General features: G+C 35.3%; 2 protein-coding genes, 1 non-coding gene and 1 pseudogene across 3 annotated transcripts; 2 read left to right on the top strand and 2 right to left on the bottom strand.

Moving 5' to 3' along the window:
• Positions 1-1,089: 1,089 nt before the first annotated feature.
• LOC147402712 (Ubiquitin carboxyl-terminal hydrolase family protein) lies at positions 1,090-3,048 on the bottom strand. The gene has a single exon (XM_086438040.1). The coding sequence runs from the start codon at positions 2,588-2,590 to the stop codon at positions 1,337-1,339; it is 1,254 nt and encodes a 417-aa protein (XP_086294166.1). The 5' UTR covers positions 2,591-3,048; the 3' UTR covers positions 1,090-1,336.
• Positions 3,049-8,222: 5,174 nt separating this feature from the next.
• On the bottom strand, positions 8,223-8,307 carry TRNAM-CAU (transfer RNA methionine (anticodon CAU)). Its single transcript is given in 2 exon segments — positions 8,223-8,258; positions 8,270-8,307. It is a non-coding gene; the product is annotated as a tRNA-Met (tRNA).
• A 2,218-nt stretch (positions 8,308-10,525) lies between these two features.
• On the top strand, positions 10,526-14,621 carry LOC147402710 (putative RNA-binding protein ARP1). Its single transcript, XM_086438042.1, has 6 exons — positions 10,526-11,073; positions 11,163-11,286; positions 11,460-11,583; positions 13,309-13,345; positions 13,450-13,669; positions 13,956-14,621. The coding sequence occupies exons 1-6, from the start codon at positions 10,891-10,893 to the stop codon at positions 14,075-14,077; spliced, it is 810 nt and encodes a 269-aa protein (XP_086294168.1). The 5' UTR covers positions 10,526-10,890; the 3' UTR covers positions 14,078-14,621.
• A 1,143-nt stretch (positions 14,622-15,764) lies between these two features.
• LOC147402709 (protein PHOSPHATE-INDUCED 1-like) lies at positions 15,765-17,119 on the top strand (annotated as a pseudogene).
• The last annotated feature ends 2,076 nt before the right edge of the window (positions 17,120-19,195 follow it).

Here is a 19,195-nt window from a genome sequence, read left to right as displayed (position 1 = left end):
TAATCTAATATCTGGACACGTGTAGGATTCAGATGCCTTATCGAGTTAACCTTCTACAAAGCTTGAAGAATAATCCCTTCTCTAAGATTTTGAAATCAGTAAGGTAGGAAAGTTCTAAGTGGGCCAAGAACCATAAGTTTCCTAAAATATGTCCCAAGCTCAGCTGGAAAATCCAACAACAATCAAGAAAAAAAAAACTGCTTTTATCCTTTCTTCATTTCTTTCCCATCTTTCTCAGTGTAAACTTTGTATCCAACAACGTGAAATCTGGGTGATCATCTTTTTGGCTTCAACCCTTATCCAAGGTAAATTATTATTAAAGTGTCAAATTATGAGTTTCAAGCTTATTGAATGAGAATGGTCTTTTTGTCAAGACCCAAACAGAAGATCGATAACATTTTTTAATTACTGATCATCTTTCTTTCTTTTTCAACCTTTTTGCCAACTTCCAAGGCCACTTGGGTGTGGCATGAGCATTTGTAAGTGATCCACCAAAAAAAAAAAGGAATCAGTGAGAGTGTGTGATGTTATTGAGATTGCAGCCCATGCACGGACACTAAGAAAGAAACCGAATATTACATGGGATGACAATAATACCCGCAGCTAAACCAGTTATAAAGCAAATTATTTCCTCATTTTACAGGAAGAATGTTGTTCATCCCCGCAAAATTTAAGAATCAGTGGTGTGATGTTATTGAGATTGCTGAACTTATATTTCATGCATACAGTTATGTCTGTTTATGCTTATATAATGCCCTGTTAATTTAGCGACCCTATACAGTAAAACTAAATGCAGTTGAATAAACCAATATGATTTTTCAAGCACAGAAACTATTACATTTCAAGGCGATATTAAGCCTAAGCTCACCAAGCTAATCTTGCCATAACAGATACAACTGGAATGTCTCACTAGGTAGTTGATCGTTAAACATCTAACAACAATATCTATGCCAAAAACTATAAATATAATCCAATACATTGTCACCATTCATTTAGCCGAAACCCAAGATAGCAAACAAGAAACTGAAAAATAAATCATAAATGTCTAGTAAAAACCCAAAGCAATTATAGAAATGATCACTTCCAATATCCAACAAGAACATTATCATTAAAACATAAAATTTCTCAACAAACAATACAATAGCAGGGTATACAGACATTGCCAATTGAAGCAAAGTACCTGACATGTGTACACTAGAAATATGTTTGAATCCACCACATGTTCCTACACACTCTTCTTTAAGAGCACAGAAACACTAGTCATAAAACTTTCTGAACAATAATTTTCCTTGACCTGATACACACCATATTTTTAAGTTGATCCTTGAAAAGAGACTCAATAATTCAATCTTTCCATGTTGGTAACACCTTCACTTTCCATTTCCTTCATCTGGGCATATCGATACATCTTCTCATTGAAGACCACTTGTGGGTCCTTCTCCATCAAAACCCCATCATCACCATAAGCATCCCTCAAGAACACAGCCCAGTTCATCTCTGTTCCAGCCAAATAAAACGTTCTTGGCTGCTTCAAAAGCATCTGGTAAGTGTGCTTAGTGAGACTAAATTCCTCCTTGAACTCCACAATATGATGTATTAAAGCCCTCTTCTCCAATGTCAAGCTCAAGAACTCATGCAACACTCCAACTCTGTACTTCTCTGCTTCCAAAGACCAAAGCTTCAATTCCGACCCATCCGAATAGGGTGAAACAAGTGGAAGCGTGTTGAGAAAATTCAGTTTCCTTGAATCTTCTTCATCTAAATGCAAAAATTTCCCATGATTTATAGGAAATTTAAAAGCTTTCTTAACTCTATCTTCATCTACAATGAAATCCCTTTCGAGCGCACTAACAGCTAATGTAGGATCCCAATTAACAAGTTCCAGTATTCTCTTACCGTCATCTTCAACTACAATCCTGAAATAATCGGGATATTTGGAAACCCTATCTCTGAAATCTTCCGGAATCCCAAATAAAAGCCTACAACGATAAATCTTGCTGAGAGGAATCCGTTTCTTCGCAGACATCATGAGTAACTTACGAACTTTAGTAACCCTATCTTTTTCCATAGAATCCATAATCGATTTCTCCTCTTCGAGCAAATCCTCCATGAAATCGGTGAATCCGAACCACATTTTTCCATCTGTGTGACGATAAGTCTGGAAGATCAACGGATGACGTTCGATAGATCGAGAAACCTTTCGGCCCCGAGGAAACCCTAGTTCATGGTAGAGCTTACCAGCGTCGTCGAGACGAAGAACGTGTTCTGGCTGCTTGGAGAGGAATTCTTTGCTTCTAGTCAGAAATCGAAAGAAGACGTCGCGTTGGACAACCTCCTCCAAGTGTTGGATGCGATGAGATTCATGTTGAACGAGTTTCGTTCTAGGGCTCTCTTTCTTCTTTCTTTTTTTCTTGATATTCGACTTTGTGCGAAGGAATGAAGTCGAAAACGAAGAACCTAACGATAGCTCATAGTAGCGTTTCAACAGGTTTTGCAGAGGATTAGGGTTTCGAATTCGATCAGAAAGGGAATAAATTAGGTTTTGAATCGTTTGGAGTTTATTCATGTTCGCGATAAGGCGCCAAACCATTAGAGTTTTAGTTCAGTCTCCGGTATAGCTCAGCTTTATAGGGGTCGATGGTGCTATTTTAACACCGTTGGATCTCCTAACGGTCAAATGGATCTAGAAGGATTGACTCGAGTCAACAATATTTCACAGTTGAATGGATTCAGGATTGATGTTGCAGCGGTGGACCAGATGGAGATGAACGCTGTTGATTAGCTTCATCACCTATGATCTGGTGTGAGGAGGTGTAGTGGATCAAGGTATCTAACGCAGGCACACTCATGACTCAACCACCTTATAAGCTCACTTGACTACAATAAGCGTTCTGTTTCTCTTTGGCGCGCCTTATACTCTCCTTCCGCCTCAACACCACCAAAGACCAAAACAGGTTTGATTTCAATCTTAGTTTCTGCAAAATAGTTACAGAGATTTTCTGAAACCCTAAATTCTCCACGATTGAGGAATTTATTAGCGTATGGGCAAGCATTTCTTGGATATATATGCTTCTTGATTTTAACATTAGTTTGGAACTCCATGTGATTTCATGCTCAAAGTTCTGTTTTTTTTTTTTCTATGTTTTTAATGTAAAAGGGGTTCTAAAGAATTGGTTATTTTTAAAACTCAAAATGAAAAACAACATTGGTCTCGATTCAAGGAAGAAAAAGAGAAAATCCACAAAAATCTTCCCAAAGTTCTTATGTATAGTTTCCTTATGTGTGAATTTATGGATTCTCACTTTCTCGAACAACTAGAGCATAAATTCTTTTGGAAGACTATTTTATAGAGACAGTGGACGACATACCAATTGCGTAAAGCAAAATGAGTTTATATCAAAGACGACATTTTCACTGATTCTTAAATTAGTTCGGAGCACTATATTAATTTCGTTAAGGGTAACTCCGTGTGTTTATTATCCTTACATAAGTTTACCTGGCTTTGAGATACACACACACACACACACACACACACAGTATTCATGTAATTGGAATGTAAAAAAAGGGAGCTTATGATGATGATGATTTTGTAAAAATAATAAATGCTTTATTTTTCTTGGAGGAGATTAGAACCTCACAAGTTTTTCTTCCCCATTTGAATTTTAGAGAATTTGCTGAAGGATCATTTTTGCACGCCCAACCTTCTCAGCCACACTTTCTGATAAAACCCAGAGAAAAAGAAAAAAAAAATTGAAATCCCCTCGGGACTTATTCTGCCAAAAGGTTCCCAAGAGTTATTTGTGATTTTGTTCTCAACACATTTCTGAAATTGTTTGAACGCACTTTGCAAAGCTCTTTAGTGAATACACGAAGACAACAATTTGTCTTGCATATTTCTTTTCTTTTTTCCCGTTACAGCTTATCGGAGGCTTGCTAGGAGTTATCATTCAGATGTGAACAAGTGAGTTGATTGGTAATTTACATCTTACATATTGGTGGCATGGTCTTTCGCTTGTCAGATGCTCTGGTTAGCTGGATCAATGATTTGCCCAACTGTTCATTTCATGGTGTATTTAGTGTACCTTTTTTGGTTTACTTGTGCGCGGTGCGATTACATAATGTTATTTAAAAGCACATAGACTAGGAAATTCTATTTCCTTTTCATTTCTGCCTTTTCTAAGTTTTCCATTTAGAGATATCTGACTCTGTTTCAATGACAAGTTATATATATTTTTACAATGTTTGGACGATTTAAGTTCCTATCTCAATGGAAAATGCTCTACCTCTGAGTGTGGTTTACTTTTAACTATCGATTTACATAATTAGAATTAACTAATTAGGTTTATGATAAAACCTAGAAAATCTTTAAATTTTCTATACTATTAACTCATTTGCATTTTGTCTTGGTTACAAATCTTAATGATAAGTTCATCTCTTCGTCATGCTAGCTTTTGCATTTGTGCTTGGTACTACTTGATTTTTGGCACTTATGTAAAATCATAAGTTGGCATATATGCTGGAACTTTCGATGCTTAATTTGTTTTAACCTAGTCATTAATTCAATGTTAAGGTTCTTTATATAAAGGAGCAACCAAGCACAAAAATAACTTTTAGGCAATGTGGGACTAAAGTCACTAAACCTACAACATGCCAAAACTACCTTACTCGACATAAATTAATGACCAAGTATGATTCTAAAATTTTTCAACAATCCCCATCCAAGTTGGAGTAGAAATGATGATGATGCTCCAACTTGCCCATAGCCATTCTGCTTCTAATCGCTTTCTATCCAGTAATCTTGTAGTCTTTTTTGCTTCAACACTAACCTTGAAATTGATAGGGGTTACTCGGTGCTAAAATGTGCACTCGAGGATCGCAACCAAGTACTTCTCCACAAACAAGGGGGAGCATGCGTCAACCAACACAACGCATTGGTCTTGGTACAGACCAATAGGTCATACATCGACCAAGCACTTGGATGATCAAATACATTGCATTTGAAAATACATTTTACATGCGAACAACAAAACGTACATATGTCACATAGTAGTGATCGTACTACAAGACACTCCCCTAGTTTGTTTTTTTTTTTTTTCTCATTTTGACAAGTAAGACACTACCCTTGATTAATAATGGTTCAGCCATAAGGTACAGATACAATACCAGCAAAGAGAGTACACACATAGAAGCGTGGGTAACATGCTAAGTTGATGCTACAGTTCCACCAAAATATTAGCGCATCAGTCCCTTCTAGGTGATTTCTCCCATTTAGCTTAACTGTTATAATCATCAGGCTTGGTTGGTCTTTAAGACTGCTTCCCATTGATGTGATTACCAGATAAAATCTCACGTTTTGATGTAAATAGTACCTCTGTCCAGTACTGCAAATAATGAACTGAACCACAATGATCAGTAGCTGCAATGAATGGTAATCAAGATTAGATCTGCTGTATCTGATAGCATATTATGTAAAATAGTTTTATTGAATTAGATGATCACTCAGAGGCCTAGGCAATGTGAGACTAACCCCACAAAGTACCAGATATAAATTAATCACTAAATATGATTATAACAGTTATTTTCAATTGAGTTAGACACTGATTTGAATAAGTATTGCATTGGTCTTTAGGTTTTAGGTTTTAACTATTAGTTGATGCTAGTTTGGGGTGTCAATGGATCTATATTCTAAGTTGGTTTGCTTCAAGAGGCATCCAAAGGTATGTTCTTAAATGCTGCCATCAGAACATTTGTTTTTGGTCTTTGTTGCTGACCTCTACTCAATCTATCAATATAGGCTTATCCCAACTATTTTTTGTTAACTCTTGAGGCACTGATTTCTCAGTAAATAATTAAATTTCTGTTTTTGTGTTTCCTCTCCCAAGAACAAAACCCATTTGAGTTGGTGACAACTCAGCCGAGATGCTTACCACTTGGACAAGCCTCAGGCTATATTTAGGACAAATTCGACACCACCTCTTTCTTTTGCTGATGCCAACACTATCAATCAGTTAGTGCAATTGATGCAAATCAAACCGTCAATTAGTTTTTGCATCAGTAACCTTACGAATTGGTGCCAACCTGGCTGAGAAGCTTACTTTGAAGAAGCACAACTTTTTGTATAATTTGATTCAACTTGGCCAAAATGCTCACATGATCAAATAGTATTGCTGCCACTTGACAATGATGAACCGGCCAAGTAGCATCTGAGCCAAAATTTAAAATCCTGTTGAAGAACAAAAGTTTGTCTTAGATATGACATGTATTCTTAACTTCCATGTATGCTATTTGATTTCTTTGATGTATTTGGCTTGTACTTCTTGTACTAGATGCTCTCAGTCATTTAGGCTGGTGTCCACACGCAATATTACACCAAGTGTATTTGCTCTATTATGTTGTCCAAGGTTGGTGAACCTTTCACCGACAGTTTATACATGTCGTTGCTTGTGTAGTTGCATCAAGTTATGGAGCTTGGTGTATAGATCAAGTTATGGGCTTCTTTGTTAGATATAGTTTTATAGATAAACAAATAGATGCAAATTTGTGCTTCTTTATTCATATTCAGTGTTTGGATTCTGGTGTGACAATAGACCACTACAACTTCATTTTACTAGCTTATTTAGTTCATCAGTATATGACCTACCCTAAGATTTCAGGAACTTCAACCTACCATAAGCCTATATGGTCAAACCAGCAATTACCGAGGCCAGAGATGGAGCAATCATAGTGCCATTCCTTGCACAATGTAGGCTAATTTGGGGTTAAGGCAAGACATAGGAAGGTGGTTTACATAGTCTAGTACTGATGCACACACACTATATATATGGGACCATCTAATGCTCTTTGGCAAATTATAAACCTTCATCATAATGGTAAGGATTGGCATACTGCTGTCTGAATGTTGCTTATTTCCAATTCTTCTTTGGGAATCATACATCAATGCTATCTTGGGGACAACAATAAAGGTTCCAACAGTGGACGGACGCTATGGTCGATTTAAAGATTCGAGCTGGTACACAGCAGGGCACTATGCAAGTGAAGGCAAAAAGAAAAAAAAGGTTTGCCACTATTAAATAAAAGCAACCTGAGGGGCGATCAGTTGGTGCGAGTGCAAGTTGATGTCCCAAAGAGGCTGAGCAGTGAAGAGAGAAAGCTGATTGAAGATCTTGCCAATCTTAACAAGATAAAAGACTGTAACAGCAGATGATAGCTATTGGAGTATCATCTCATGCTTTGGTTTATCTTCTCTATGCCTCCCAAATAAGTCATTATTTTTCTGTTGTGGGTATGACTGATATTGGATTGTTAACAGGCATGCAAAAAGGGCGAAATTTAACACTAATTTCTCGGTCAGGTTGCATGGGAGGCAGCAGCCATTGTAGTAATAGGTAAATGTGTTAATTTTGTTCTATAAAAAAGGAGAAAAATAGAGGGACAGTTTTCTTAACTAAAATCATATTCTTTATTTAGATGGTCTTTTGCATACATATGTTCTCGCATGCTCACTATTTCAAAATCATCCATTAATTAGTGAATTATGTACATATTATAATTTTTTCCCTTTGTTTTTTTTTAAGATGCAAACTTGTGAAGTATAGGTTCGTATGTGAATTATGTATTGTTTGAGAAAATATATCACAATGCCAAAACTATTACACCTAATTTTTAACCTGACATACATTTACGAATGCTATGCATTAAAAATTCGTTAATTCTTTTGTTTTCTTTTTTAATTGCAAATGAATCTTTGAATGCGAAACCCAAATAATTGTCAAAGTTTCCCTTTTCCTTTTCCTTTTCCTTTTTCTTTTTCTTTTGTTTGTCGCATGATCTGTCATTAGCAATGCAAAACAAGACTTTTTTTGTTTGAGTTGGTAATTTACAATCTACCACTAAATAAAATAAATTTAGTAGTTTAGTATTATTTTGGGATGTCTTTGGTATCTTGGGGTGTGAATGATGGGAGAGAAATATTATACAGAAAATCAATTCCATAGAAAAATTGAATTTCCTCAACAAAAAAAAAAAATGTTCTATTCCTAACACAAAATGGTTGATGTCAAAGATACATTTTGAATCAGATAACCTATCCACGGATAAAACTTGATTGGTAACCTATTTAGAAAAAAGAAAGGAAATTTTGACATGCTTACAAAAATAACATATAATACCAGAATTTTACATGCTTACCCAAAAAAACCATATAATATAAAAAATGCATAGTGTGGGGTGAGAGAGGCTCGAACTCTCGACCTCAGGATAACTCAGAAGCTATGAGACCTACGCGCTAGCCAACTGCGCCACCACCCCGATGTTGATGCTGTGGTCAACTTTATAAATATAATTTATCTATGTTGAACCTTCATCAACACACTACTCCTATTTAACTCTGATGATACACATGGGGAAATTTTGTCAGGGTAGAAATGAAAAGATAAAAATTTCCCTCAATGATGTGCTTCAAAATAAGTAAAAGTGGCATATGAGACAATTGATAAACTTCCAGAAAGAAAAATGTTAAATAACACTAAAAGGGTCACTCTAGTTACAAAGTAGAAGATATAAGCCACCTTTCTATTTTATTTGGCCATGAAGATCCATTTTTATATGAGCTTATAAGTAAAAGCTAGATCCACTTGACTCATGTAATATAATATGGAAAGTGGTAAAAGCAAATGCTAAGCTACCCTAATCAGTTCAAATTACTTTGAATCCATATCTTTTTTCTGAAAAGTATAATATATTGATAAAGATGGGAAACAAAATATAAAGAGGCCGAGAAAGCCTCCACAAAAGTAACAAAGAAAAACTACAACAAAACTAATCACATAAAGAGTGCCATCAAAAAATGAAATCATCAAAAGTTGACCCCGCGAACTGTATGTTCTGAGTTGATTGAATCCATATCTTATCAAATTATAATCTTATTGAAATTCTAATATTACTCACATTCTCCTTAGAACACCTTTAAAACATTTCTATGCATATGAGATACTCTATGTTTAATTTTCTTATACCATTACTACTTCCACTTGTTCCGCACATATGGATACTATTTTAGATGATCCACAAAACTTCAAATCATTATTAACATGATGATCATTGTCATCTTAAATCAGGTTTATCTGATGTTAAGAATATTTGAAAGGATTCATATTTTATGATAAATTTGGGGATCCAAGTCAAAACCAATTGGCAATGAGTGTCCAATGTGGGACTAAACTCAACATTTTATGAAGATGATCTTCAAGGTATGAGCAATTTATCTGATGGTTAGTTTTCTAAAAGTACTTTGATTTTCTGAAGTTCCAATCCTAGCTAGTACAAGTTAATAAAAAAAATTATTATTTATAATTTTCTTATAAACAAATGTTATTGGATCATTCATATCTTCATCAATGGAGAGGAGAGAGAAGGTAAGTCAAGAGGAACCCCAGTCTTTGGCTAACGAAACTTGGATCTATTGTGATTGATATACATCATTCATCGGTAGTAAGAAAAATGAAAGAATCAAGATTAAGTCGATTGATACGTGTTTTTCAATGTTTTTAAAATCACATAAATGTAAAAAATCTACATTGATCATCCAAAATATTTTCCATATGGTCCCAGGAGTCAAGAGAAAGAGTCCTTATTGGAGTGGGATGGAAGACTAGTGTACACCATGACTTGAGCCTTAAAAACCATTGATTGGTGAGTAACGGTGTGTGGGACATGACCCCACATTGGAGAGGACTGCCAGCTCATGGAGTTCCACAGGGGTCATAATACTAGGGGCCCCCATAGCTGTCTCTTCCTCCCTAACGCTGTCACCAAGCAAGAAAATGACCTGTTCTAAGTGCATGTGTGTGTGGTGGCCACACAAACAAAGCTCACTAGAAAAAGATTTTAAGATCTTTATGTATATCTAACTGGCCTACTTTACAACTTGGAAATTGACAAAGATATACATTTCCAAGTGGTGGAGAATCCCTCAAAGTCTCATCCAAAGAGTTTGGGGGGAGTTCTTATGGGTTGTTGACAAAATATTGGTCATCAGTTTAGCATAAAAAATAATATAGGATTGGTTAACTTACTGGCTTTTAAATTTTAATATGGTTTCGTTAAGGAATAATTCCACGGGTATATTACTTTAGTGTGAAACTTGCTACCATCGAATCTGAGCAATTGTTTTAATAATCTTGGACGACTAGACTTGTTAGATTAAAATTAGTATTGATTGAATGATTACAACTGTGTTATTGTGAGGCAACTACTTATGATTAGAAAGTTAGGAAAATGTTTTCATGTGAAAATGTTTGATAATGATCAATCAAAGGAAAAAAAAATGGTCAATCATGTTTGATAAGTATGTTGTATTGTGTATTAGATATGTTGTACTGTATGTTAATAAATAAATACACGGGAAAAACAACATGAAGAAGAGAACATAAATACAACTATATATAGATATATATATATATATATAGAGAGAGAGAGAGAGAGGGCTGAGGGTATATTAATGAGGAGACAGGGAGGACAGAGCCGAGTGCGTAGTCGTGCAGCTGTCATTCGATATCTAAGACCCTTCCTTAGAGACAGCAAATGAGCGTTTGCAGTTGTAGGACCTCTCTCTCTCTCTCTCTCTCATTTCTTAATTAAACTCACCAAAACCAACCCCCAATAACCCATCAACACCACCAATAACGATTCATTTTTTTCTGTTTCTGTCGCACAATGTTGACATAACTCTAGAGTTGGAAAGGAGGGAGGGGCAACCAAAGGAGAGGAGGAGAAAGAAGAGATGGAAGAGAAGATATATATATAGCTTAATCTTTATCAATTATATACCGATATATAAAGAATTCATGCAAAAGAAAGATACCCATTTATCTTTTTGATGATTTAAAGATCATGGCACACCAGCATTACCGATCACAATTTGGAGACACGACGTTTACGAAGGTGTTTGTTGGAGGATTGGCTTGGGAGACTCTAACCGAAGAAATGCGGAGATATTTCGAGCAATTTGGGGAGATTCTTGAGGCTGTTATCATTACCGATAAGAACACCGGAAGATCTAAAGGCTATGGATTTGTAAGCTCATCTCACCACTTTTTAGAATCTCGTTTGGATTCTGAACAAATTTTCCGTTTTGTTTGGGTATCTAAGTCTTGGATCCACAGGTGACTTTTCGTGACCCAGAATCCGCAAGGAGGGCTTGCCTTGATTCGAACCCTATGATCGATGGGAGGAGGGCAAATTGTAACATAGCTTCGTTTGGTCGGCCGAGGCCGTCACCACCACGAGGTTGACACATTTATGCTTGTATGATCAATTAATGCACTAAGTTACGTTTACAATAGCATTGTTTGAGCTTTGGATTAAACCTATTTAGCCTAAGAAAAATTAAACTCTTATACAATTAATCCTCTTGGCAACAAAATTAAAGTAAATGTGGACTTTGTTAACTTTTAATGTAGGGAGAACTCAAGGTGGTAACCCCTATCATGGAGCTGCACCCCAAGGTGGAACATCACATAATCGACTTGGAACACCACTCCCTCCTCCTCCTCCTCCTCCTCCCATCTTTTATCCTCCTTACGGGTGAGTCATATTTCTACTTTGACTAGATGTAATGCAGTATTAGAAATGGTTTGAATTAAAGGTGTCAATGTACCCCATTACGACCAATTACCCAATGTATCCTCAAAAATGATTAGTCGTTTTGGGTCTACCATCACGAACCTGATTATGTTTCGATTTGGTTTTAGGTAGCCATCTTAGGGACCTGATAGTGGATTCGTTTACATGTAACTTATTTATAAGAACGTTAGGTAGTCTAATTAAATATTTATCAATGAAGTGATTAGAAGTAAATGTAATTTAGCTAAAAGTAAAATAATGAGAATATGGAGTCATTGTTTTCTCTCTTTACACGATTGTCCATTCATATTTCTTATTCCTTCTCAATCTCATCTATAAAGAAAGACTTAAATCCTAATATTCTAAGGTTTTATTTTCAAAAGTTTAATTTGCTTGAAAAATTCATTATCGGTATCAACGATAAGTGAGGAATAACATGTTAGGTTTTTTATTAAAAAATAAGAGTCGTGATAATCTGACTCTCCCCATGGCATACCCAAAATACTCTTCTTACGTGGCATGTGCTAGAACCATAGACTTTATGCCTCAGGATACACAATTGCACATCCCTATATATCTATGAAGTGGTATATCCCGATGAAAGAAATCTATGATTTTAACACATCGCACATCAGAAGAGTATTTTGAGTATGCCACATGGGGGTGTCAAATTATCATTACTCAAAATATAATTGTATATCTTATTAGGTACCCAATAAGTATTGAGTATTTGTTAGGTTGGTTCCTGATAAGTACCTAACTAATCTAAATAAAACAGATAAAAATTGTATTTAATTTATATTTTATTTAGATTTTGATTATGGGTATATGTGGAACCAAACTAAAGTTGACCGATTGACAAACTTTGTTTGAATACTAGTCATGGTAATAATGTATATTAATATCTTACTATCGATATCTTATTTAGTATGCATTGTAATAGGGTCATCTACCCTTCCAACTAGTAGGATAATAGGCAACTTGAAGGCGCAAATAAGGCAAGGGATAGGGAAAAAAACAAAAAAGAACAAAACACGTAGGTGGGATTGGTGGAAGTTGAAATGAAGAAGACATTATCAATAATAAAAGATGCAGCCCTTGATAGAATTAAATGGAAGAACAAAATTTATTTAATTGAATCAAAATCTTTACAACAAGGCTTCAATGATGATGATCATGTAATAAGGTCTTCAGTCATAATAGGCAAGAAAACTTGGATAAATATTAGTATAGATTGATCAAAATTTTCTTCCTACTTAAGATTTTGTCTCATTTATTCTGTATATAAATTTTATTAACATTCATATAATTTGTTTAAGAATCAATTTAAAATTCTATTAATTTTTATAGATAGGAGGAAGAATGAGAGATCTGAATTGTTAGACATCCAATCAGTCCAGTCGGGCACTTGGGTTGCATCCAATACATTAGGGGTCCATTGATTGGACTCAATTGGTATCATTGGACATGTGTCAAAGTACACCAATTCACATGTCCACTGGGTAATGGTAGTAGCAACTCTCATATGATGTACATCCTTTCTTGATGTACCTTGTTTCACTCGAGGACCCCTATATAGTTTGTACCTAGTTAACATTCTTCCAACATGAAAAATCTTTTTTTTTTTTTTTTAATAATAAAAAAAAATGGCCCCTCTCATTTATGTTCATATACATTTATCTGCAGGTACGCTACCTACACACCAGATTATGGATATCCTCACGTTAGTCTCTATCACTCTCTCTATACTCTATATTTAATATTTATTTTAATTTTTATATATTTTATATATTTATTGAAATATATATATATATATTTCTATTGTAGACTCTGTCCAACCCACAACAATATTACCATCAAGTGTACGAAGCATCATCAACAGGGGTTGGGTCCACGTATTATTATGGGCGTGGCTATTCTTTGCAAACTTGTTCATCGACAAGGGGAGTTTTTCCTGGTCCCCAGGCGCATGGTATAGGGGGACCCTCCTATCTGTACTATCCTGCGCAGGGGGAGGTTAATTTCACCAACTTTCCACTACTTCCAGGTCCCAGGCAATTCGTTCCCTTATCTACACATCATAGTTTCACATTTTCAAATTTATTTGAGAGATTCTATTCCCACACCAACGTTTACTAAGAGCACCCCAATTTATATGTTATATCCAAGTAGAATTAACATACCTATTTGGAGTGCTATTAGTAAAAGTTGGTGTGGCAATAGAAACTCGGTTTATGATTTATATACATAGAGATCTATCTAACATGCGCCATTGGGTGAATGTTATCCCATATGTGAGGAAAAAAGCTAATACATTTATCTGTTTGTATCAGATTCACATAGTCCCCAACAAACCTCAACAACGATAACAACAATAACAACAACAACAACAACGGCAACTGGAGTTGGAGTCACCACTTCGGAGAGTCCGAAAATTCAAGACAACAGCTCCTAATATACACGGTTTGATGGAAACGGCTTCTAAGCTGAATTTTATTTTTTTTCCCCTTTTTTGGGGTTACTTATTCTTCAAATAACTCCTGAAATTCTTTTTTTCTTTTTCCAACAAATTTATGAACAAAAGGAGATAAGTTTAATCCTGAATAAGAAATTTCACAAGCTACCATTATTTTAGATAATTCTACATTTTTTAATGGAACATTAACCAGCTACTATTAAGGATCTACGGCCAATGTAATCAGTTGAACATAAATGTAGTGTTTGGATGTTATTCTACGAAATAGATTCTTAACTTAATCATTATAATGGTCAACACATTATGATTATGGTTAATGTAAGGTAAAAATCAGGATGACATCAATCTCCCAAATTGCTCCAGCAATCACATCTTGGGATCAATTCCTATTTGATCAATCACACAAAAAGTCATTCCACTAAAATCTAGAGAAAATCTATTACATCCTTCTCTTTTTAGAATATAATAGTTACTAGGCATCCACGTGGCACAATAGATGTATCCATTTCCATTCTCACGACACACACACACACACACACACACCAACCAATCATGCATTACCTGATGCCACGTGTTCAATAAGATTGAAGGCTATTTTTCATGATTATACCAAATTATAGCTATTTTATTTTAAAACATGAATGGAATTATTGATTAATATGGATCAATATATACATTGATTTTAAGAATCAAGAACTCACCAAAGGATTTTGGTGGATTAATGGGTCAAAGATCTTAAAGAATGTGTCGTGGCATGTACAGAAAATTGGAATTTGATGCAGCGATACGTGCGAAAGAAATAAAGGGTGAAGATCACCGTCTTCAACCAATGAACAAAACCTTTAATCCACAAGAAAGAAGAGAATAATTCTATTTTGTTGGGAGATCTGCCACTCACAAGTATGGGCTCAATCAGAAACACTCAGGTTTATTAAGACATTAAATTGGGCTGGGCTTGGGCCCTATACCTCAACTCCTAGATTGGGTTGAGGAACATCCTGAAATGATCCAAACTGCCTTTTCAACTTGGTCTCTTGATCTTCCTTCATGCGACTTTCTAATTTTTTCGTTGTCTATAACTTTGGATCCTAGAACACTCTAGAAAAATCACGTTTTATAGAAATGTGTTTTAAAACCGTGTTTGTGTAGAGTTAGTTAATACTGAATCCCTCTAATAACATCCTTAGCAAATATTGCAGGGACCAATCCTTTGATTTCAGGTACCCATTATGTTTGGCCCACTACCTTCATATGAAAAATTGCCCAACTGATAATTTGTAATACAGAGCCCATTAATAACTGTTAATCCCATAAACATCATTCTCATCAGCAAAATTAGTGCAACTGATGATGACGTGGGCCACACACTCTTCTTGAGTCAGCTTTAATTAAAGCCTTCTTGGAATGACAAGAATCTAAAAATCAAAAAAGTCTTGCCAGTTGGTTCGTAAACACTAATCCCCATGATCTCTACAGCCTGTAACCTTTCCTCACATTCCAGTAATACCCATGATCATTATACCCAAAGGAATGAAAGAAGTTTCAAAAAGAAGGGTATATTGGTCAAATTGAAACCGAACCTTCGAGGCAAAGCGGAATTGCACCACTGTAGCTAAGCTGGAGTACTTTTTAAGTTTTTATTCTGTAAAATTGAATTGAAAAACGCGTGGCGATGGCGAACCTTGCTGTATACAGAGAGAAAACAAACAACACTTAGAGAGCTCTTCCACTCTCTTTCTGTTTCTTTCTTCGTTGCTTCTTCCTACCCTTTCAATCCAATTCAATTTAAACCATTATATATAATCTCCCATTACCCTCTCAATCTCAAAACACAACCATCTCACATAATCTCAGTTTCACATAAAAACCTTAGTCTCTCTCTCTCTCTCTCTGTCTGTTTGATATGGCTTCCTCTGTTTCTACTCTCTCTGTGAAACTTTTCTTATTGTTCTCTCTCTTCCATATCTCCTTGGCATCAAGGAGACTCAATGAGTTGGTACAAGATCAACCACTGCTCTTAAAGTACCACAACGGTCCTCTTCTCTCTGGCAAAATATCCATTAATCTCATCTGGTACGGTAATTTTAAGCCCTCTCAACGCGCAATCATATCTGATTTCCTCACCTCCCTAAATTTCCCCAATACCCAGAATCAACCATCAGTCGCCACGTGGTGGAAAACCACCGAGAAATACTACTACCATCTCAATTCCAAGAAACCCTCTCCTCTTCAGCTTAAACTTACAGTGGGGAAGCAGATTCTCGACGAAAACTACTCTTTGGGGAAATCTCTCACCAGCAATCAAATCAAACGATTGGCAGCGAAAGGCGAACAGAAGAACGCCATTAATGTCGTCTTGACAGCCTCTGATGTGCTCGTCGATGGGTTCTGCTCTAGTAGATGTGGAACCCATGGTTCATCTTCTTCTTCTGCAATTTTGAAGGATGCGCAGGATAAGACCAAGAACTACAAGTTCGCTTACATATGGGTGGGTAACTCGGAGACTCAGTGTCCAGGTCAATGCGCGTGGCCCTTCCACCAGCCCATCTATGGACCACAAAGCCCACCATTGGTGGCACCAAACAACGATGTGGGTCTTGATGGTATGGTCATCAACCTTGCTAGTCTATTGGCTGGAACAGCCACGAACCCATTCGGTGATGGTTACTTCCAAGGTCCGGCTGAGGCGCCTCTCGAGGCGGCTTCGGCTTGTTTGGGATTTATGGCAAAGGGGCTTACCCTGGTTACGCTGGGGAGCTTTTGGTGGATTCGAGCAGTGGTGCTAGCTATAATGCGCATGGTGCCAATGGTAGGAAGTACTTGTTACCCGCCTTGTTTGATCTCACAACCTCCAAGTGTTCGACATTGGTCTAAAAGAGATGTATAGTCTGATTTTTTTTTTTTTTAATAAAAAAAAGCAGTATATTAGTAGACATGTATTATACTATTAGAAGAAATAGATGGAGATGATAATGTAATTCTTTGATTTATTAAAAAAAAAAATTGAAATTTAATGTGAAATGTTTGTTTTGTTTACCAATTCATCTATCGATCATGGCCCACAGCTTTGGGTTCAAAGAACAGCTTGCAATATACCAAACCTACCATCGATACTAACCTAAAAGTCAAAATATCTAATTGTACACACTTAATTCATCTTTTTCTCCCTTTTTTTTGTGTGTGTGATGTGTCTAATTGTTGTTGCACCCACCCAATAGGTCTCGGATTGATTTATTCTTCTCCTCTTTCTCTTTGATTTTTTCTTTTCGTTATGAGGATTTTAAGCTTTGATTTTATTTGTATTTTTTACCTAACATCTTCAATCAAGTCAAACTCATTCACACGAGAAAGTTTTATTAGGTAAGTATCTATTGAATTTGTTTTATAATATTTAATAAGTACCTATGGAGTGGATACCTCTTGAATATTTAAAATGGCTCTTCATCATGGAATGCCTACTCGCTATGACTAGTATTTACGGATATCCCGTTGGAATTGCTCTTAGCGCTGTTCTCCATTCATCATCTAATTTCCATCACAAATCAATAGAATAAAATCACAACTACCTTGAAATACTCAAGGTAAAAAGAGATGAGAAAGGTTATTTTGGATATTTTAAAAGTATTCTTAAGGGGGCATTTAGTTGAAATATTAAGATGTGTTTAAAGAAGAAAACCTTATGTTAGGGTCCATTAAGTAGGAGGTAGGAGGTATCAACTTTGTTAAGTTGGTAGAGACTTAAGCATGTTAATCCCATCGAATGCATCTTCACCTCTGTTGACTACCAAGAGGAAGGGTCTACTAGGGATTTCACTTTCAATGCTCGTGTATATGATATGGACTCTTTGTGTTCTCTCCATCTTTCCTTTTCCATCTTAGCTATCATGAAAATGCATATTAATTTCTAATAGTGACTTGTCAATGGTTAGTTTTGGACATAGCTTTCACGCCAATTTTTTTTTTTTTTTTCTAGAACATAATGAACATTTAAAAGATAAGGCAAAATTATTGGACAAAATTGAATTCAAGGGAAAAAAGAGTTAATTTCTCCAAGGATTTGTATGGGTGGCAGTCCAAGGACAATCTTTAGATGTTTCAAGAAAGTTCTATGCTCCAAATCTCAAGGACCATTGTAAAATTTTAACTGTCTCATGAGGTAAAACCATTAATTAGTTGCCACGTTAAGTTCTTCAAATAAGTTTTGATAGCAGCAAGATCATGAAAATAAATTTCTGAGGGGAAAAAAATGGATTTTCAAAACTTTATAACAAAACAGTAAAATTCCTTAATTTATGAGGAAAATCATTTACTAAAGATTTTCCACTCAAACGAAGAGACTATAACATGGTCTTAATGTGACCAAACATTCTTATAAGTTCATAAGTCATATATTATAGCATTTTTATTATTTTGCACATTGATTACTGTTGTGTTTATGCCTTGTCACATATTGGAAGTAACATTGTATTGTGGTGATATATTTTAACTCATTTTTGTAGCTTTTGTCTTAATTTCAATTTTGCATGGCTTATAAATTCATGGGCAACTCATTTTAGATGTATATAAGGATTTTTCAATTCTTCTAAAAGAAATGAGATCTATAGGCCACACATTTAAGTGCAATAAATACATCTTGGGAATAATCATTTGAGTGATACTTTGGTATATAAAAAAAGATATTTTCAATACAAAATTTAATTTCCCAATTATATTTATTAAACTTTAACATGTGTCCCTAGAGCACATGTTAACAAAATCCCTATGGATTGCTATCCTAATTTTCATAGATATGATAAACAAATCTCATTATCACTCATGAACACAAGCAATTTTATCAAACCACATAAGTTTTATGTTATTCTCTTTTATTTGATTTACAATTTAATTTTTTATCGTATCTTCAATTGTACTCACGCCTACTGTTAATATAATGAATATGTGCTTGTATACTTCCTGATTTGATGGATGCTTTAAAAATCAATTAGCAGTAACAATATTCTCACATACATAAATAAAAATCAGTAATTAGAGAGTTAAGTTTATATATATATATATATATATATATATATATATATATAATATATATATATATATATA

Source organism: Akebia trifoliata, chromosome 4 (genome assembly GCF_017979445.1).
Source record: "Akebia trifoliata isolate Shusen 1 chromosome 4, ASM1797944v1, whole genome shotgun sequence".
Taxonomy (NCBI): Eukaryota; Viridiplantae; Streptophyta; class Magnoliopsida; order Ranunculales; family Lardizabalaceae; genus Akebia; species Akebia trifoliata.
This window is presented reverse-complemented; position numbering and strand designations above follow the sequence as displayed.